General features: G+C 41.2%; 1 protein-coding gene across 1 annotated transcript in view; it reads right to left on the minus strand.

Moving 5' to 3' along the window:
* LOC133049371 (ATP-binding cassette sub-family C member 4-like) overlaps positions 1-22,268 on the minus strand; it is a 157,169-nt gene that overhangs the window by 18,785 nt on the left and 116,116 nt on the right. The window contains exons 24-27 of the mRNA XM_061133344.1: positions 19,646-19,765; positions 17,223-17,323; positions 15,976-16,167; positions 5,391-5,546 (exon numbers count right to left, since the gene is read on the minus strand). Of these exons, the coding sequence (XP_060989327.1) occupies positions 5,391-5,546; positions 15,976-16,167; positions 17,223-17,323; positions 19,646-19,765 (569 nt within the window). The remainder of the gene's footprint in view (positions 1-5,390; positions 5,547-15,975; positions 16,168-17,222; positions 17,324-19,645; positions 19,766-22,268) is intronic.

Here is a 22,268-nt window from a genome sequence, read left to right on the forward strand (position 1 = left end):
GGAAGAGAAGGGGGCAACAGAGAATAAGATGGTTGGATGGCATCAAGTACATCAAGTACTGACTCAAGTACATGAGTTTCAGCAAACTCCTAGAGAAACTGAAGGATAGGGAAGCCTGACATCCTGCAGCCCATGAGGTCGCAAAAGTCAGACATGACTTAGCTACTGAACAACAACAACAAAATAATGCAGTGGAAAAAATAATTCAGGGCAGAAAGACAAATACTATATGATATCACTTATAAGTGGAGTCTAAAATATGACACAAATGAACCTATCTATGAAATAGAATTAGGGATATATAAATAGACTAGTGGTTCCCAGCAGGGAGGTAGGTGGGAGAGGGATGGATTGGGAGGTTTGGGATTAGCAGATGCACACTGGTATATATAGAATGAGGCTATAGAATGATATATATAGAATGAACCACCCAAGTGGTTCAGTGATAAAGAATCCACCTGCCAATGCAGGTTACACTGGATTAACCCATTAAACATGGGTTTAATCCCCAGGTTGGGAAGAGCCCCTGGAAGAGGAAATGGCAACCCACTTCAGTATTCTTGCCTAAAAAATCCCATGGTCAGAGGAGTGTGGCAGGTCAGTCCATGGGGTTTCAAAGAGTCAGACATGACTGAGCAACTGAGCACTCACACAAGCACATATACAGAATGAATAAACAAAAAGGTCCTACTGTTGAGCACAGGGAACTATATTCAATACCCTGTGATAAACCATTATGAAAAAGAATACATATATGTATAACTGAGTTCACTTTGCTGTATAGCAGAAATTAACACATTGCATATCAACTATCATTCAATTAAAAATTAAATTTAAAACAGATACAAGGTACATTTCTAGATCTTTTCATCCATAAAAGGACTTTATAGACATACCCATTATTTCTGCTAACTAGTCTCATTTGACCCATTTCAGAGATGTGCTTAGTCACTCAGTCATGTATGACACTTTGTGATCCTGTGGACTGTAATGGAGCCCATCAGGCTTCTCTGTCCATGGGAATTCTACAGGCAAGAATAGTGGAGTGGGTTGTCATTTACTCCTCCAGGGCGTCTTCCCGATCCAGGGTTCAAACCTGGATCTCCTGCATTGCAGGTGGATGTTTGACCATCTGAGCCACCAGGGAAACCCCATTTGAAAGATGGATACAATCAAAAATTAAAACTTGGAAGCAACCTAGATGCCTATCAGCAGACGAATGGATAAGAAAGCTGTGGTACATATACACAATAAAATATTACTCAGCCATTAAAAAGAATACATTTTAATCAGTTCTAATGAGATGGATGAAACTGGAGCCCATTATACAGAGTGAAGTAAGCCAGAAAGATAAACAACAATACAGTATACTAATGCATATATATGGAATTTAGAAAGATGGTAGCGATAACCCTATATGCAAGACAGAAAAAGAGACACAGATGTAAAGAAAGAGGGAATTTTTCAATATAGGGATCATATCTTTGCATTTTTCCTAAAAGAGGTATCTTCTAAAAACTTTTTGTGGTAAAATACACATAAAATTTACTACCATATCCATTTTTAAGTGTACAGTTCAGTGGTATTAAATACATTCACATTGTTGTGCAGCCATCACCACCATCTAGCCACAAAACTCATTTCATTTTGCAAAACTGAAATGATACCCATTAAACAACAACTCCCCACTCCTTCATCCCAGCAGCCCAAGGAAGCCACCATTTCACCTGTGTCTCTATAAGTTGATACTCTAGGTACCTCATATTAGTAGAACCATACCGTATTGTCATTTGTGACTGACTTACTTCACTTAGCTTAATGATCTCAAGGTTCATCTGTATTGCAGCATGTTTCAAAATTTCCTTCTTTTTAATGCAGAATAATATTTCATTGTACATTTATCACTACATTTTGTTTATTGATTCATCTGTCAATTAACCTTTGGGAGATTCCATTTTTTGTATTTGAGGATAATGTTGCAATGAACATGCATTTATAGAAATCTCTTCAAGACTGTGCTTTCAATTTTCTGGGGTTTATATCCTAAAGTAGAATTACTGGATATGATAATTCTATTTTTAACTTTTTGGAAGTAGCTCCATCTTGTTTTCCACAGTGGCAGCACCATTTTACATTCCTACCATCCAATGGATGTTGGCCATTTGATCTCTGGTTCCTCTGCCTTTTCTAAATCCGGAATAAACATCTGGAAGTTCGTGGTTCACATACTATTGAAGCCTAGCTTGGAGAATTTTGAGCATTACTTTGCTAGCATGTGAGAATAGTGCAATTGTGTGGTAGTTTGAGCATTTCTTTTTGGCACTGCCCTTCTGTGGGATTGGAATGAAAACTGACCTTTTCCAGTCTTGTGGTCACTGCTGAGTTTTCCAAGTTTGCTGGCATATTAAGTGCAGCACTTTCACAGCATCATCTTTCAGGATTTGAAATACCTTACTTCCGTCACCTCCATCACTTCACAGTCACTTCCTCACTATTCGGTAATGTTTCCTAAGACCCACTTGACTTCACACTCCAGGATGTTTGGCTCTAAATGAGTCATCACACCATCGTGGTTATCCGGGTCATGAAGATATTTTTGTATAGTTCTTCTGTGTATTCTTGCCACCTCTTCCTAATGGCCTCTGCTTCTGTTAGGTCCGTACTGTTTCTGTCCTTTATTGTGCCTATCTTTGCATGAAATGTTCCCTTGGTATCTCTACTTTTCTTAAAGAGATGTCCAGTTTTTACCATTCTATTGTTTTCCTCTATTTCTCTGCATTGTTCGCTTAAGAAGGCTTTCTTATCTCTCCTTGCTATTCTTTGGAACTCTGCATTTAGATGGCTATATTTTTCCTTTTCTCCTTATCTTTCCTTTTCTCCTTTGCCTTTCGCTTCTTTTCTTTTCTCAGCTATTTGTAAGGCCTCCTCAGGCAACCATTTTGCCTTTTTGCATTTCCTTTTCTTGAGGAGGGTTTTGATCACCACCTCCTATACAATTTTACAAACCTCCGTCCATAGTTCTTCAGGCATTCTATCCATCAGATCTAATTCCTTGAATCTGTCACTTCCACAGTACAACTGTAAGGGATTTGATTTAGGTCTGAATGGTTCAGTGGTTTTCTCTACTTTTTCCAGTTTAAGTCTGAATTTTGCAATATTCAGAGGTGTAAGGTACCATCTCTTTATAATCTGAAAGGAATATCTTGATTTCAAAAGTATTTAGAGTAATTCCGGGGTTTTTATTTTAGAGGCCAGAGTTATGTAGCAAAAGCTGTACTCAGTCATAAAACACAAATACATGTTCTCCTTCCCTTTGGGTACCATGTTCTATATCCTTCCTAATAAACAGGCATTTCAGAGCTCATTATACCCACATTCCAGGAAGGACACTTGCCTGGCTCTTTTTGTTTCCTCTCTTGTCTCTCTCATATAAGAGGGTGTTTTCCTGAGCTTCCCTTGATTACTGTACAGTTTAAAAAAAAAAAAACTAAAAAAAAAAAAATCAGCAAGTCTGTCAAAGCAGAGGGCAGAATGGAAGATGAATGCAGAGGGCCTATGTTGCCCTTGGCTACATACCTAGATACAGTAATTGCTCAATAAATGTTCACTGAATTATGTTGAATGGATAAACACAAGGAATGAAAATAACCCATCTTCAAAATACTCCCTAATATTTTTTTTTTTTTTTTTGGCCAAACCTGGATCCATGCACTCTGCAGAGGAGTGGAAACATGGAGTCTTAACCACTAGACTGCCAGGGGAGCCCCAAGTCATCTTTAAGAAGAAAAAACAAAAACAACAACAACAAAACAGAATCATAGCTCAGGAAGAGATGGTCAATTTAACTACATATTGGGACCATGTGGAGCACTCCATACGCACTGACCTATTTAGTCCTCACAACAACCCAAGAAGTTGGTACTATTAGCTATCAGGTAAGGGAGAAAAAACTGAGGTTCACAGAGATGAACTCTGTGTCCTGTGCTCTTCCTCACTATTCGTACTGCAGGCCTGGTTAAAATTATCTACTAAATGCTGGGCTGGATGAAGCAAAGGCTGGAATCAAGATTTCTGGGGGAAATATCAAAAACCTCAGATATGCAGATAATACTACCCTTATGGTAGAAAGTGAAGAGGAACTAAAGAGCCTCTTGATGAAAGTGAAAGAGGAGAGTGAAAAAGCTGGCTTAAAGCTCAACATTCAGAAAACTAAGATCATGGCATCCGGTCCCATCACTTCATGGCAAATAGATGGGGAAACAGTGGAAACAGTGGCTGATTTTATTTTGGGGGTTCCAAAATCACTGCAGATGGTGACTGCAGCCATGAAATTAAAAGACGCTTACTCCTTGGAAGGAAAGTTATGACCAAACTAAACAGCATATTAAAAAACAGAGACATTACTTTGCCAACAAAGGTCTGTCTATTTAAAAGCTATGGTTTTTCCAGGAGTCACGTATGGATGTGACAGTTGGACCATAAAGAAAGTTGAGTGTCAAAGAACTGATGCTTTTGAACTGTGGTGTTGGAGAAGACTCTTCAGAGTCCCTTGGACTGCAGGGAGATCCAACCAGTCAGTCCTAAAGGAAATCAGTCCTGAACATTCATTGGAAGGACTGATGTTAAACCTGAAACTCCAATACTGTGGCCACCTGATGTGAAGAGCTGACTCATTTGAAAAGACCCTGATGCTGGGAAAGATTGAAGGCAGAAGGAGAAGGGGATGACAAAGGATTAGATGGTTGGATGGCATCACTGACTCAATGAACATGAGTTTGGGTAAACTCTGGGAGTTGGTGATGGACAGTGAGGCCTGGTGTGCTGTGGTCCATGGGGTCGCAAAGAGTCAGACACAACTAAACGGCTGAACTGAACTGAACTGAATGGCTGAATTCTAAAAGTCTCCCCAAAGCATCTACATACCCTGTAATTCTCAAGGCCCCATAGTTTCACAGAAAGCTCTTCAGGGAGATAATCACCTTTGAAAAGGTAGCTTTATTTCCTACAGCAAAATTCCATCTGTAAGACACTTAACATTTCTGTTTCCCTTTAGGAAGCTACCTAGTGCTAAACAAACCATTTATCATTTTGTTCTCAAAATTATGTGGTTATCAGTGGATAAAATTGTGACCCCTGAGAAAGCCAGAGTCCCATAATCTGGCTGGGTAATTTATTAAATCACATATACACACAAAACAAACAAACAAACAAAACCTGGTATTTGATAAAAGTATCTGTTAAAAATACCTGCTGCTAAAAATATGCTCTGTTGAAGGAAAAAGGATAAGCAATTTCATGCGATTTGAAAAAAAAAAAAACAATCGAATTAAAAGAATTAAAACTTTGGTGCCTTATAAAAAGAACATGTAAGAACACTCTGACGTGCATACCTGAGATACAACTGACATTTTCTTCCTTAAATCATGAAGTCCAATATTGGTTGTCCAGATGTTATCAATCCAAATGCGACCTTTGGGTTCCAACAATCTAAAAAGGGCAGCAACCAAGGAACTTTTCCCAGCTCCTGTTCTTCCCACAATGCCCATCTGTAAAGAAATCCAGGAAGGATTAAGAATTAACAATGTGCAAAAAATCTGGGAGGAAACTCTGATTGTTGAAGATGAATTTTTAAAGTTCTAGACACTTGCTCCTTGGAAGGAAAGCTATGACATACATAGAGTATATTAAAAAGCAGAGACATCACTTTGCCAACAAAGGTCCATAAAGTCAAAGTTATAGTTTTTCCAGTAATCATGTACAGATGTGAGATTTGGACCATAAAGAAGACTGAGAACCAAAGAATTGATGTTCTCAAGCTGAGCTGTGGTGCTGGAGAAGAGTCTTGAGAGTCACTTGGACAGCAAGGAGATCAAACTAGTTAATCCTAAAAGAAATCAACCCTGAATATTCATAAGAAGGACAGATGCTGAAGCTCCAATACTTTGGCCACCCGATGAGAAGAGCTGACTCATTGGATAAGACCCTGATGCTAGGAAAGATTCAGGATAAAAAGAGAAGAGAGGAAAAAAAAAAAGAGAGAGAGAAGAGAGTGGCAGAGGATGAGATGGTTAGATAGCATCACTGACTCAATGGACATGAGTTAGGGCAAACTCTGGGAGATAGCGGAGGACAGAGAAGCCTGGTGTGCTGCAGTCCATGGGGTCCCAGAGTTGGACACAACTTAGCAACTGAATAGCAACAACATAAAGAGTAGTCTGTAAGTTTCTCAGCCATGGCACTGTTGACATTATGGGCCAGATAATTCATTGTTGCAGGAGGCGGGGTGGGGGGGTGCAGCTGTACAGTGTATTATAGGATGTTTAGCAATAGTCAAAAACTCTACCCACTAGATACCAGCAGCACTCTCTAAATTGTGGCAACGAAAAATATCAGACACTGACAAATTTCCCCTCATTGAGACCCTCTTGTCCCAAAAAGAGTTAAAAATAACAGAATCAATCTACTGGAAGTGAAACGACATTAGTCTCCGAAGAGGTCCATAAGAAGTCAGCTTAAATTAGCTTTATTCCTACTGTCTACATATTTTGACCTTGAGAATTACATGGGTAATTTTATAGAGATGTTAACAAGTCAAGTCAGAAGTGCTGTACATAAACAAGTTACTTCCTCAGGAATCTATTGTTTCAATTCAGTTCAGTTCAGTTGCTCAGTTGTGTCCAACTCTTTGCGACCCCATGAATCCCAGCAAGCCAGACCTCCCTGTCCATCACCAACTCCCAGAGTTTACCCAAAGTCATGTCCATTGAGTCAGTGATGCCATCCAGCCATCTCATCCTCTGTCATCCCCTTCTCCTCCTGCCCTCAATCTTTCCCAGTATCAGGGTCTTTTCAAATGAGTCAGCTCTTCGCATCAGGTGGCCAAACTACTGGAGTTTCAGCTTCAACATCAGTCCTTCCAATGAACACCCAGGACTGACATCCTTTAGGATGGACTGGTTGGATCTCCTTGCAGTCCAAGGGACTCTGAAGAGTCTTCTCCAACACCACAGTTCAAAAGCATCGATTCTTTGGCACTCAGCTTTCTGTATAGTCCAACTCTCACATCCATACAAGACTACTGGAAAAATCATAGCCTTGACTAGACGGACCTTTGTTGGCAAAGTAATGTTTCTGCTTTTTAATATGCTATCTAGGTTGGTCATAACTTTCCTTCCAAGGAGTAAGCGTCTTTTAATTTCATGGCTGCAGTCACCATCTGCAGTTATTTTGGAACCCCCAAAATAAAATCAGCCACTGTTTCCCCTGTTTCCCCATCTATTTGCCATGAAGTGATGGGACCAGATGCCATGATCTTAGTTTTCTGAATGCTGAGCTTTAAGCCAATTTTTTCACTCTCCTCCTTCACTTTCATCAAGAGGCTTTTTAGTTCTTCTTCACTTTCTGCCATAAGGGTGGTATCACCTGCATATCATCTGCATATTGATATTTCCCCCAGAAATCTTGATTCCAGCTTGTGCTTCTTCCAGCCCAGAGTTTCTCATGATGTACTCTGCATGGAAGTTAAATGAGCAGGGTGACAATATACAGCCTTGATGTACTCCTTTTCCTATTTGGAACCAGTCTGTTGTTCCATGTCCAGTTCTAACTGTTGCTTCCTGACCTGCATATAGGTTTCTCAAGAGGCAGTTCAGGTGGTCTGGTATGCCCATATCTTTCAGAATTTTCCACAGTTTATTGTGATCCACACAGTCAAAGGCTTTGGCATAATCAATAAAGCAGAAATAGATGTTTTTCTGGAACTCTCTTGCTTTTTTGATGATCCAGCGGATGTTGGCAATTTGAACTCTGGTTCCTCTGCCTTTTCTAAAACCAGCTTGAACATCTGGAAGTTCATGGTTCATGTATTGCTGAAGCCTGGCTTGGAGAATTTTGAGCATTACTTTACTAGCATGTGAGATGAGTGCAATTGTGTGGTAGTTTGGGCATTCTTTGGCATTGCCTTTCTTTGGGATTGGAATGAAAACTGACCTTTTCCAGTCCTGTGGCCACTGCTGAGTTTTCCAAATTTGCTGGCATATTGAGTGCAGCACTTTCACAGCATCATGTTTCAGGATTTGAAATAGCTCAACTGAAATTCCATCACCTCCACTAGCTTTGTTCATAATGATGCTTCCTAATGCCCACTTGACTTCACATTCCAGGATGTCTGGCTCTAGGTGAGTAATCTATTGTTTAAGAGGAATTAATATTTGGTAGAGAAGCTAAATCAATTCCTGATATTAGATACCTTAGTTATATTCTATCTTGAAGGAAACATCTTAAAATTATAAACTATAGGTCTCAGTGTCTTAAAAGACAGTAGTCAGCAGACAAAATACACATAATGAGTATATTTACAACAACACAAACAACCATTTGCTATTTATATGGGACCTTCCATCTGAGCACTTCAAAGGCATTTTATAAACAAATTAATACTTAAAATTGTACTTTGGAAAGAAACATGTTGTGTCAGTCTAGTCATTAAAACCAAAGCCTAGAGATATTAAGTGCACTAGCAATAAGATTAAGGAATCAATATAATGCAGGTAAAATGCTGGTCAGAAATAAAACTATACTATAAAAACTGGCTTTTCACTGTGTGCGTTCAAATATTTATGCAGAAACTGGCCTGTGTTTACCAATGATCTTGCCCAGTTGCAACCATATCAACTTGTTAGATACTTACACTTGGATCTTTGTTAACACATCAGATCGAAAATGATCAAAGCCCAATGCTCAATGCAAAACAGCCCTTTCTTCTGACTTTCCCACTTAACTCACATTACTTCCTTCTCGGGCTCACAATGCTTAGTTTCAGCTTTCCCTGAGTCCAGCATGGTGCCAAGCCCTGAAGATGCTACTCCTGCAATGTTTCATGACTCAATCCCTTATTTTAATGTCCACAATCAGCAACTGAGTGCCAAGCTATATTACCCTTTAAAAGAACAAAATAAAATGAAAACTTTCCTTAATCATAATCTGTGCAAATGAATTTGAAAAGTAAACAAATACTCCCATCACTCCAGCTCTCTGATAAAACCATTCTAAAGATGTTGATGTAGACTAGTGTGTGTGTGTGTTCTTAACAATACAAATTCATATATTTAAGCAAAATGGGACTAATATGAACATAGTCATTTAGTGTTTTATAAAAATATTTATTTTAATGACCTCATAATTTGAATTTGAGCAAATTCCAGGATATAGTGGAGGACAGGGGAGGCTGGCAGGCTACATTCTTGGAGTTGCAAAGAGTCAGACACAACTTAGCAACTGAACAACAATATTACAGTATATATGATCTTTTATTCAACAAACCCCCTAGTGGTGGATTTTTAGACAGCCTCCAATATTTTGCTAAAAAATTCTGTGTTAAATAGGAGCCAAATCTTTGCAAACAACCTCAATTATTTTCATAAGATAAATTCTCAGATGCGGAATTGCTAAGAATCAGGTATGAACATTTTCAGAGGAAGCTGTTAAGTACTGCCAACATACCCTCCAGAAATATGATACCAATTTTCTTTCTTTTTTTTTTTAAATTATTTATTTTTGGCTGTGTTGGATCTTTGTTGTTGCTCAGGCTTTTCTCTAGTTGTGGAGAGCAGGGGCGACACTAGTTGTGGTGTGCAGGCCTCATTGCACTGGCTTCTCTTGTGGAACACAGCCTCTAGGGTGTGCAGGCTTCAGTAGTTGCAGCACGTGAGCTCAGTAGTTGCAGTTTCTGGACCCCAAAGCACAGGCTCTATAGTTGTGGCACACGGGCTTAGTTGCGCCGTGGCACGTGGGATCTTCCCAGACCAAGGATCAAACCCATGTCTCCTGCATTGGCAAGCAGGTTCTTTACCATTGAGCCACCAAGGAAGCCCGCAAACCAATTTCTACTTCCACTCATTTCCCTGCACATTCACAAAGCTGGATATTATAACATTGTTTTAATCTACACCAGTTTGATTCCAAAAAGTGGAATCACTTTCTCAGGACATCTTGCTGGAGGCATAAAAGCTCCTGACTCCCTGCCCCCTGCATCTGCCCACTCTGGTCCATGTGTTCTCACTTCTCAGATTAAACTCAAAAAGGATGGCATCATTCCATGCCAGGAAGTCTCTTCTACAACACGGTCCCCACAGATCTCTCCATCCTTCATCTACAAAAGTCAGCTTCCTTGGGGTCACTATGTAATTGTGAGGGCTAAAGATGAAAATGTGTGTTACAAACCCTGAATGCTTTGCTGATACCTTTTCATTCACTGGATCAGAGCGTTATGCCTTTGCTTATGCTGGTCCCACCTCTCAGAATGTCTTTCACAAGTTTTTCCACCTGTTGAAACTCTAGCCACATATCACTAAGTCTGTCTCCTATGCCTAATTCCTTGGAAATGCTCTCCCTGTCCTCTCCTGTGGATTTCTCCCAACCTAACAGATGTCAAATCATCTATTTCTAAAACTACATAAAAATTATTACCTTCTTCAATCTTACAAAACTAATATAACCTTTGATTTATTTCTTCAATGGGACTGAATATGCTAATATTGTTGTTGTTTAGTTGCTAAGTCATGTCTGACTCTTTTTGACCCCGTGGACTGGAGCCCACCAGGCTCCTCTATCCACAGGGATTCTGCAGGCAAGAATTCTGGAGTGGGTTGTCACGCCCTCTTCCAGGAAATCTTCCCAACCCAGGGATCTGAACCCAGGTCTCCCTCATTTTGGGGGCAGATTCTTTACCATCTGAGCCAGTAGGAGCCCTTGTATCCTGCATTGGCAGGGGCAGTCTTTACCATTGAGCCACCTGGAAAGCCTGAATACATTACTAGCAAGATCTAAACTGGATTTACCTTTGTACTATTTGTATTACTTGTGAAATCCTGCACAAAAGAGATAAAAAGAGGCTTCTGTAAAGAGCTGAGATTTTTTAACTCATGCTGAAGATATTTATGAAAAAACCTATTACCATATTGTTTGGGTATACCATAAGCTGAACAGAGAAACAGACATGGCAGATGGATCCTACTGCCAAAAAAAAAAAAAAAAAAATGCAGATAGCTAACTCCTCATTTTCATGGAGGAGAAGGCAATGGCAACCCACTCCAGTACTCTTGCCTGGAAAATGCCCTAGACAGAGGAGCCTGGTAGGCTACAGTTCATGGGGTCTCGACGAGTCAGACACAATTGAGCGACTTCACTTTCACTTTCATGCACTGGAGAAGGAAATGGCAACTCACTCCATGTTCTTGCCTGGAGAATACCAGCCTGGTGGGCTGCCATCTATGGGGTCACACAGAGTCAGACATGAATGAAGCGATTTAGCAGCAGCAGCATTTTCATGGACAGACAACAATGGACACAGTGTTAGTGGTTAAGGTCATTTTACACCCTACGGAAATGACAGCTTTCTTGGTCTAAGCATTTACTCTGTGCTGGGCTCCATTCTAGGTGCTTTACGTGTCTTCTCTTGTTTAGATTGTACAGCTATCCAGAGGTTAGGTCCTCTCACTTCCATTTTGGAAGATTGCAGCCTATAAGATTAACTAGTCTGCCTGACATAAGTAATAATATGGAACTTAAACCCTTGTGTTTCAGCCTCTTTTCCATTCTGCTGATGGCCTCCTTATCACCTGGATGGCCTGACACCTTATTGTGTCCTTCTCTTTAAGCAGAAGAGAGAGAAAGTGGGGGCTTGCTTCATGGCTCAGTGGTAAAGAATCTGCCTGCCAATGCAGGAGACATGGTTTCGATCCATGGTCCAGGAGGACCCCCACCTGCCACAGAGCAACTAAGCCCATGCTCCACAACTACTGAACCAGTGCTCTAGAGCCCAAAAACTGCAACTACTGAGTCCACATGCCACAACTACTGAAGTCCATGCTTCCTAGACCCCATGCTCCATAACAAGAGGAGCCACTGAAATAAGAAGCCTGTATACTGCAACTAGACAGTGGCCCCCACTGTCTACAACTAGAGAAAAGACCATGCAGCAGCAAAGACCCAGCACAACCAAAAAATCAATCAATTTTCTTTTTAAAAAGAGATAAAATAGGAAGAGGAATAGTTTCAGTTAAAAGAACAGACCTACCACAGAGATCTTATGGCCAGAAACTTGAGACATGGTTACAGGTACATGGTGGTGAGTGGGACAAGAGGGGTGACATCAGTGAGCAAGGGGGTACCTGAGATCAGGTGGGCTGGCTGTCAGCAGGAAGAACCAGCACCCACAGCTGGAATGGAAGAGAAACCTGCAGCTAAGTGGGGCAATGGTTCCCCAGGAAACAGGTTAAAAAGACCTAATGCCCTGCTCGGGGAGCAAGACTCATTTTTTATCCCATCATGTGGTGAAAGAGCCATACATATGGTGCTGCATGGGGCTGTCTCTGACTCCAGGTCCAGGCAGGGCTGAGCCTGTGGGAAATCTCTCCAGTCCCCGCAGGAGACTGGTGTGGAGATGGTGGAACAGCAGGATGAAAACTGCCTGTGATTATACCTATACCTGGAAACTGAAATGGCCCAGGACTCCCTAAAATGATGAAATCAACCACAAGATCATCTAAATGGAAAATGCAGCCTGTGTTCAGAATCTACCCAGGAAGTCTAGGATGCTACTGACCTCATGTGGGGTCTTTATTTTTACTTGCCATTTCTTCCATGAATTATAAACACCTTCCTGTTGACTCTAACTTCCATGAATTCGGAAAGCAGAAAATGAGGCAAAGAGAATAAAGTCTCATTTCTGCTAGGCAGGCTCACTTCCACATATCCCCACAGCAGCCTCTCTCAATCAAATCCAACACCAAAGGGGTGACCCAGAGTGATGGGGGCTGGGACAAGTGAGCAGGAGAGGGAGCCTGGGATGTACACAGGTGGAGTAAAATCACTTCATGAACACACAGCTCAGATATCATCTCCGAATACATTAATGAAGCAAACAGTGATACTGTAAGTAGGTCAAGACACAAATCAAAAGTCACATTATTGCAGTTATTATAATTCAACCTCCAAATTCAATTTTCCCTCAAACATTTTAGAATCTCAGGTAATCCTGTAATCTGAGGGGTTTAAGATGGAAGTATACAAATCTGTTATGTTCCTAGATTGTACTATGAAGTTTCTTAGATAATTCATATTTTCCAGCTTTGGGAAAAATTTAAGACTTAAGCAAATTAATGGAATTACATTGACAATGGAAAATCTGATGGACACAGTGCAGTGAGTAAGCAAACACTGCCTACAGTGACCTCAGGGACAAGACTCATCAAGGGCTATTACTAAAGTTTTCCCAGCACAGCAGTCCTCACCTTCTTCAAATGAAACTGGTAATAATTGGGAGGAAGCTTTTGCTCTGTGACTAAATGAAGCTGTTCCTTGTGTATCATTTGGGCATTAGGTTGAATATTTGTTCTTTCCCATCATAAGGGTCAGCTCAGTCGCTCAGCCATGTCCGACTCTTTGTGACCCCATGAATCCCAGCACGCCAGGCCTCCCTGTCCATCACCAACTCCTGGAGTTTACTCAAACTCATGTCCGTCAAGTCAGTGATGCCATCCAACCATCTCATCCTCTGGCGTCCCCTTCTCCTGCCCCCAATCCTTCCCAGAATCAGGGTCTTTTCCAGTGAGTCAACTCTTCGCATCAGGTGGCCAAAGTATTGGAGTTTCAGCTTCCACATCAGTCCTTCCAATGAACACCCAGGACTGATCTCCTTTAGGATGGACTGGTTGGATCTCCTTACAGTCCAAGGGACTCTGAAGAGTCTTCTCCAACACCACAGTTCAAAAGCATCGATTCTTTGGCACTCAGCTTTCTGTATAGTCCAACTCTCACATCCATACAAGACTACTGGAAAAATCATAGCCTTGACTAGACGGACCTTTGTTGGCAAAGTAATGTTTCTGCTTTTTAATATGCTATCTAGGTTGGTCATAACTTTCCTTCCAAGGAGTAAGCATCTTTTAATTTCATGGCTGCAATCACCATCTGCAGTGATTTTGGAGCCCAAAAAAATAAAGTCAACCACTATTTCCACTCTTTCCCCATCTATTTCCGATAAAATAGGAACTCTTATGATCACTTGAGCATCTCAAAGAATGCTCAAGTGATCATAAGGGTACCATTCTTTAAATTATTCCTATACTTCAATAGATAGGTCTGTGGTAGAAAGAGTTTTAAAGAGTGACTATTTAAATACTTGACACACTAGGTAATCAGTTGTTTATAGGGTTTTCTTCTGTGTGTGTTAGTTACTAGTGCTCACACTTGTATGTTACTCACCCTTACAGCCAGCAGTCCTCAGCACCCTCTCTGTGCCCTGCAGAATGCCACTTTCATAGGAACAAAGATGAAAATAAGATGCTCCAATCTTAAGAAGCCTCAGGGTTCTGTAAGCTACAGACCCCAAATTGCAAAGCATATCATAGATGCTAGCTTTTATGTTAATCATGGTATGATTATAGTATTAAGTATATTCACACTGATGTGCAACCAACCCCCAGAATATGTTTTCCCTTGTAAGACTGAAATTCTGTACCCATTAAACAAGTCCCCATTTCCCTCCATCAATCCCTGGAATCCACCATTCAATTTCTTGTCTTTATGAATTTGACTACTCTAGAAAACCCATATTAATGGAATCATACAGTATTATGTCTGGGTTATTTCATATATCATAATGTCCTCAGGGTTCACCTACAATCAATCAGAATTTTCTTTTGTTTTTTAAGGCTGAATATTCTTTCCTTGTAAGGATATACCACATTTGTTTATCCATTTATCTGTCCCTTTCCTGATGGATACCTGTGCTGTTTCCATCTTTTGGCTGCTCTGAACACAGGTGTACTATTAACTCTATCTTAAAAGAGTGTGTAAGATGCTACAGAAGCAGAAAAAAATCTTGAAGAGGCAGATGTATTAAGGTTGACTGTGAAAATGAGATTTTCACCAGCCAGATGACAGAAGGGAAGGGTCTTTGAGGTAGAGAGGCAGTGTGTACACACTGGAATCTGGGAGGGCATAATGCTCTGGGAGAACCTACACATGACTCAAGTGTAGAGGGGATATGAATGTGAGGACTTGAGACTGGAGAGAGAGGTGTGAAAGGGTTTCCTACCACCTTTTCTGTTCTAGTTTATTCTCTTTGAAAAGCCAACCCTAGTCCCAGCTGAGGGCCCCAAGCTGAATGTAATGGAACATTGCCAAAAGACATGGAAGCTGGCAGGACCAGATCACAAACCTGTCTGCTGTCTCCAGTGTCAATCTTCTGCTCCCTTCAATTTGTTTTTGACTTTGAGCAAGTCTCTGGGCCCTGCCCCCACCTGTCTCCACCTGAGGGCTCTGGTTCCTCACCCCTGACTGAGTGGTGATTCTGGGCTCTTCTCTGGTGGCCACAAGCTCTTCCCATGGCCCTTGCTGGAGTGGGCTTGGGGTTATACTATGATTCTAGCAGCAACACACCCAGGCCAGTAAGGATATATGTGTGCTAAAGAAAGAAGTAGTCTGTGGGTGGGATGACAGGAGGATGGCAGCTAAGTGTGGGTAAGTGAAGGACAAGTCTATGGGAAGGGCCAAGGGACAGAGGAGGAGACTGTAACTGCAGGGCACCACCAAGGAAGAGAAGATTTCAGAAACACAAAGAAAAAAGGATGGGAAGGGAGGAGATATGGAGAGTTATGGACAGGGGGCCAGGGCTGACTTCCCAGATGCCTCATGAATAATCAGGTATCCAATATAGTGTCCTGGGTCAGGTTAAGTCCCAGCCCAGAGCCCAGGGCCCACCGACCACCATGAGGGAGTTCATGACAACAAAGAAGTACTGGGATCCCCATTCCATGGTCAGTTTCCAAGAAAGATTCACCTACGATGTCACTGATCTAATCCATATCCAAGAGGAACACAGTCCCCTTGACTCACTGACGTGGAAGCCAAGAGCAAATACGTCATTAAATCTTTAGCTTGACTTTAAAGAGGCAAATGGCTGAAACAAACCTTTACTCCTTGGTAAGCATATGCTTTCAAGTCCTTCAATACCAGAGGCCCATACAAGCCATACATGAAATTCACTTCATCAAAGACAATCCTTCCTTCATGGGGCCAGGATGGTGGTGGACGATACACATATTCCCAGGCCGCTTCTTTTTCAAGCTCTGTATATTCAGTTACTCTTTCTACTGAAATCATCTGAAACACATATGACATCACATAGGTCAGCAACAGAGGGTCTTGTTTATGGATGTTAAGAGATTGTAAATGAAACATTCTGCTTTTATATGTTTCAGAATATCTCAGGTCTTAGCATCCACAAACACAGAAGAGTTTGATGAGGCCTATGATGATTTGCAGACTTGTTCATTGTCTTATAGCACTTTCATTTACAGCTACTTCCTTCAACATTATACTGAAACTAAAAAAATTAGAGAAATGAATTCTAAAGGTTTCACTTATCCACTTTTCATGCCTGAATAAAAAAAGAACAAGAGAATTTTGTTAAAAAGAAGAATATTTATGAACACCTATCAGTAATGTGTGGCTACAGAAGGGCCACGTGTTATAGCTGAGAGGAACTGCATGATCATCCAACCTCATTTTAATAATAGTCACTTTCTACTCTATTAGAAGATCAAAATGGAAAGATTTTGTTTTTATTATTTTAGTCCCTTTAGAGGAAGGTGCAACTATTCAAAAGAGTATAATTTACATATTGACAAAGGTCTCCTAAACAACCATAACTCCATACCTTTGGTAGCTCATTCTGAGAGGAAGCTTATCCTATCAGAAAGAAAGGACACCAGCAAATTCAGGTGTTCAACAAGTGCAAAAATAAATGCTAAAAAGAGGGACAGAGGAACCTCCTAATAAACTAACTACAAAATACTGAATTCTTCTTTTGCCAAAAATGAGGAATTACCCATTAAGGACAAAAATAAACAAACTGATAAGAAATTAGCTTATATCTTCTCCAGGATTTCAGAACCTCCCTCCTACAGACATTTATTATATTTGAAGATAGTTTGTGATAAATATAAAACTTGCTGACGTGGCAAACAAAAAACAATATGAAAAAAAATGTACATATTTTATTTTGTGTTAACTTTAAAGAGATTGAGGAGGATGAAAAAAACTCTGTTAACCATGATTTTAAAACAAGAGTTTTACTATTTTACATAAGAATTGTTTATATGTCATTTAATGGAAAGGTGACTTGAAAGCAATAAGAACATGAAAATATACTTCACCATATCCTCAGCTTCATTGCTTTGACTGACACACCACTGGAACATCCCCATGAACATGAGGGCAAGAGACAGTATCAAGCCAACCTGCCCAGGATTCAAAGCTAAATGAGGAAGAAGAAGGGGAATCAAGTCAGTCTCAACCCCTCACCTAGCTCTTTCTGTTACTTTAAGAAGACTCCTTTATATTCAAATTGTTCTCATGTAATGATAGTATTATTCACACTTTTACTATCTGTTGATTAAGATCATGATTCAGTGAAAAAAAATCCAATATGAATTCATAGACTATTGGATGAGTTTATCAATCCCAACAGGACTGACATACACTTGACAGTATTATATAGGTGAGGATTACATCATTCAGACTTTGATCATTGTGATTTCAGGAATCATTATATATTTTCACATTTTATATCCAGTGCAGCTGCATGAGAAACTACAAAAAAAAACAAGGCAATAGATTTTAAGAGCCAGTGCTTTTAGATCTAAAATACTACTATCATTGTTCCATATTAAAGATTCAGAGAATTCCTTGCCAGTCCAGTGGTTAGGAATCAGTGCTTTCACTGCCATGGTCACGGTTCAATCCCTGCTTAGGGAATCCTGCAAGCCACACAGTGTGGCAAAATAAAATAAAGATTCAACGCTGTTACCACACAGGCCAACATATGTTCCTCTGGTACCCACACAGCAGTGAGGACAGTGTTCTATGTTACAGAGAATCTTCTCACCCCTGTACACTAGGCACCTACCCCTAAGAGATCTCAGTAGACCTATAACTAAAATCTAAGCTGAATAAAAGGCTTAATGGTACACTTGGTTCTCTCCTCCCAACTATGGGATACTACCTAGAACTTTCAGAAAGTCAGCTTGCTACATTTGCATAGACCTCAGCCCACTCAAAGAAAGATAAAAACACAGAAGTTCTCATTAAGACACATGACTTCTTATGAACCACACTGTGGAATTACATGCTGCAAATGTTTTAATACAGTTCATTATACCCAAACAGTATGTGGTATTAGGCAAGGTGGCAAAAATTTAATAACTGTAAATGAAGCTATAACCTGTAAGCATACCACAAATACTCATTCACATCTGTACTTACTTTCTGCCAGAATCAGGGCCCCAAAGGCAACAACAGTGACAAAGATGGCACAGATGACATGCAGAAGCACAGTTAGCCATCGGGATGTCGTCAAAAGTAGGAACCAAGCCTCTGAATTTGTGAACAGTAATATGCATAATGAACTAGTAGTAAAATCATGTTAGTTGCTTTGAACAAGGAAATACACTTTGCTCAGTTGAGCCACAGAAGATTTTACACAAGATAGGACAGCAAAGTTTATACCCAAGGAATCTGAAGATTCCAGAAAACTAGGTTCTAACATAAGACAATGTATGGGACACACAGGAATCAGTTCAGGGGCTTTGTGGGAAACAGGCACCAAAAAATTCAACCCACAGATTATAAACAGAAATACAATCATAAGGAAGAAGATGGAAAAATAGTCTCGCTGATGTGTTCCCTGAAGTGCTGGGCCTCAATGTGAAATCTCCTCCCACAGGGTTGACTGTTCCAAGCTCTCCAACAACAGAGAGAATTGCTCACACTCTGATTCCAGCACCTTCTGCCCTCACTAGAGAGCCCTGCATGTGTCCACTTTCAGGAGCCAGTGTCTAAAGGACCATCAGCTAACAGGATCTGCATGTGGCTTTCAAAATGTCCTTTTCTCTTCAAAATTCAATAAAGGTTAGAGAGATAGGCCAAAATTTTATAGTCTTAGAAGAAATTCTGAAATTTCTACCTAGAAAAATATCTTTACTGATAAAGATATCACACAAAGAATAACACACATCAAGTGGTCAGAAAATCAGGAAATTATTTTCCTCAGTCATGTTTGCCACTCTGTATACTCTGAAAAGAGAATTGGCAAACCACAGCCTGTGGGCCAAGAATGGTCACCACTCAGTTCCACTCACAGTTCCACAAATAAAGTTTTACTGGAACACAGCCACAGCTGTTTGCTGATGTATTACCTTTGCCTGTCTTTGTGCTACAACAGGAAAGTTGAAAAGTTACAACAGAGACAGCACACCACACAAAATTTATAATATTTTATATCTGGCTCTTTGCCAAAAAGTTTGTTGCTACCCCTCTCCCCACCCTAAAGTAACAGAAAGCCACAGGGCACCATGATGGAAGGACATTGCAAGCCAGTCAAGGGATAAAAGCAGGGGTAAGGGCAGAAGAGGGGAGCACAGAGGGGATGCTGAGAGGAGGGGGTGGGGGAGGGGTGTGAAGAAGGTGATTTGGGGTTGCACAAAGAAAGGAGCTGGCCAGCAAGGCCACCTGAGAGGGAGGCCAGGCCTCAGAAGGTAGCACATTCCACCTTTGAAATCATTTCCAGAAACTTACAGACCTGAATGCAAGTCCTGGTGTGTGTCGAACAGTTCCTGAAACTTCTGTTGGGCTCTGTACGCCCGGATGGTCCAGAGTCCCCGGAGAGAAGATGCTAAGTGGGAAAACACCGGGCTCCGTGCTGGGGAAGCAGAGACAGACACACGACAGAGAAAGTCAAGGAGGCTGGATGCGAGGAAACCACTGCCTCCCGGGCTCTGTGGTCACACATTCCGTGAAAGGGCACACTTGGGGCTTCCTGATGGGCTGCCTGGGGGAGGAATGATGGCGTCCCTTTTGGAGAGACTCCTCCATGTGACCCTCAAAGTCCTGCTCACAACCTGGAAATGAAAGATTCTCTTTGAATCTATCTTTGATCAAACTCAAATCACAGCTAGATTTAGATAAAGAAACTCTTTACTGGCTCTTTATATCAAGGTCCTCCTCAAATACACCTCCTTCCAAATTCTCTGGCATCTCTCCAGTTGCAAATTGTTCACTATTTTTTTAAAAAGACATACTGAAGTACAGCTGGTTTACAATAATGTTTTAGTTTCTGGCATCAGTTCAGTTCAGTCTCAGTCATGCCCGACTCTTTGCAGTATATGGCATAGTGATTTGATTATTTTTTCTGACTATATTCCATTATAGGTTGTTACGAGATACTGAATAAAATTCCCTGTTGTTGTTCAGTTGCTCAGTCATGTCTGAATCTTTGAGACTTCATGGAATGCAGCATGCCAGGCTTTCCTGTCCTTCACCATCTCCTGGAGCTTGCTCAAACTCATGTCCATTGAGTTGGTGATGCCATCCAACCATCTTATCCGTGGATCATAGCCTAGTCTAACTCAATGAAACAATGAGCCATGCCATGTAGGGCCACCCAAAACAGGTGAGTCATGTTGGAGAGTTCTGAGAAAACGTGGCCCACTGGAGAAGGGAATGGCAAACCACTTCAGTATTCTTGCCTTGAGAACCCCATGAACAATATGAAAAGATAAAATTTCCTGTGTTCCTTGTTGCTTCCCTATATTATAAACAGTAGTGTGTACCTGTTAATCCCATACTCCTAGTTTATCCCTCTCTCCCTTACCCTTTCATAACCAAGTTTGTTTTCTACACTGCTGAGTCTGTTCCTATTTTGTATACAGATTCACTTGTATTACTCTTTAGATTCCACATATAAGTGATGTTTGTCTTTAACTTAATGTATTAAGAATAATATTCTCTAGATCCATTCATATTGCTGCAAATGCCAATATTTCATTCTTTTTCATGGCTGAGTAATTTTGTTCCTCTTTTGAGAGAACAGCATCAAAACATGTATATTATCAAGTGTGAAATAGATCGCCAATCCAGGTTGGATGCATGAGACAAGTGCTTGGGGCTGGTGCACTGGGATGACCCAGAGGGATGGGATGGGGAGGGAGGTGGGAGTGGGGTTCAAGATGGGGAACACATGTAGATCCATGGCTGATTCATGTCAATGTATGGCAAAAACCACTACAATATTGTAAAGTAATTAGCCTCCAACTAATAAAAATAATTGGAAAAAAATAAATAAATCAGTAGCATTTTAAAATTTAATTCTCTGTGAGAGTCCTCACCACCCTGAATTTTGATAAGTTACCTGCATGTGGTCTCCACCTTAGATGAGTAACCTAAGGTCTGGGATAGAGTCAGTACATCCCCCACCCTGAACTAGAACCAGACATAGGACAGGGTGAGACGAGTAAGGGAGCAGACAGTCTGCTGTCTCCCCCATCCAGGGGCTCTCCCTGCACCTGCGCCAGGAGTCTCTGTGTGATCACGGAGCACCTACTGCACCGCCCTTGTGTCCACAGGACCCGGCAGATGAGGAGTCTTTGAATGGTCTTGACTTCTGCTCTGGGAACCTGATGGATATTTGAGGCATTTGGAGGTCACTCTGGCATATGACTCCCACATCACCTTAGACTCTGACAGTGGCTTTGAAGCCTGGTGGTACATGACTAACCATTCATTTCCTGCCATCTTCTCTAACAGCACAGTGACCATGAGCACCAGGGTCAGGCTTCTGTTCCTGTCCATCAGGGAACAGGTGGGCTATAGGCTGATGAGCAGGAGGACCCTTACGGTTCTCATTCCCACCATGAACCATGAAAAAGTCTATAACTTGTTCTCAGGGGAAGATTGTGAGTCTGTGGCCTCTGTCATGAGTGATAACTTGTGCTTTACCAGCAGGAAATACTGACATCACTCTGTTACTTGTGCATCTCCTAGAGAAGACCTGTTGGCAATATCTGGGTGCTTAGAGGAAGTTAGTCGCTTATCTTGAAGGCAGCTACAGAGGTTATATAAAATGATGAGGAAAAAGAATTGAGGGGGAGAACTCCAAACTATTTTCAGGGTCTGACTCCTTAGCACAGTATGTGAATGCCTGTCTGGGCGACAGTTCAGCCAGTACCAATGTACACCTGGGCACTGCAGGTGTGTGTGGCAGAGGGGCAGGGGCACAAATGGGCAAAGACACAGAACCTCCTCTTGCGCTTGGTGTCCCTGGTTCTACAAGGAAGGAAGGAGCAGCCTTCCTCCTATGAGACACTGGGGCTCAGACGGGGTGGGAAGCCCTGGGCTGGGGGAGGACAGCATGGGCTGGGGGCCAG

Source organism: Dama dama, chromosome 30 (genome assembly GCF_033118175.1).
Source record: "Dama dama isolate Ldn47 chromosome 30, ASM3311817v1, whole genome shotgun sequence".
NCBI lineage: Eukaryota > Metazoa > Chordata > Mammalia > Artiodactyla > Cervidae > Dama > Dama dama.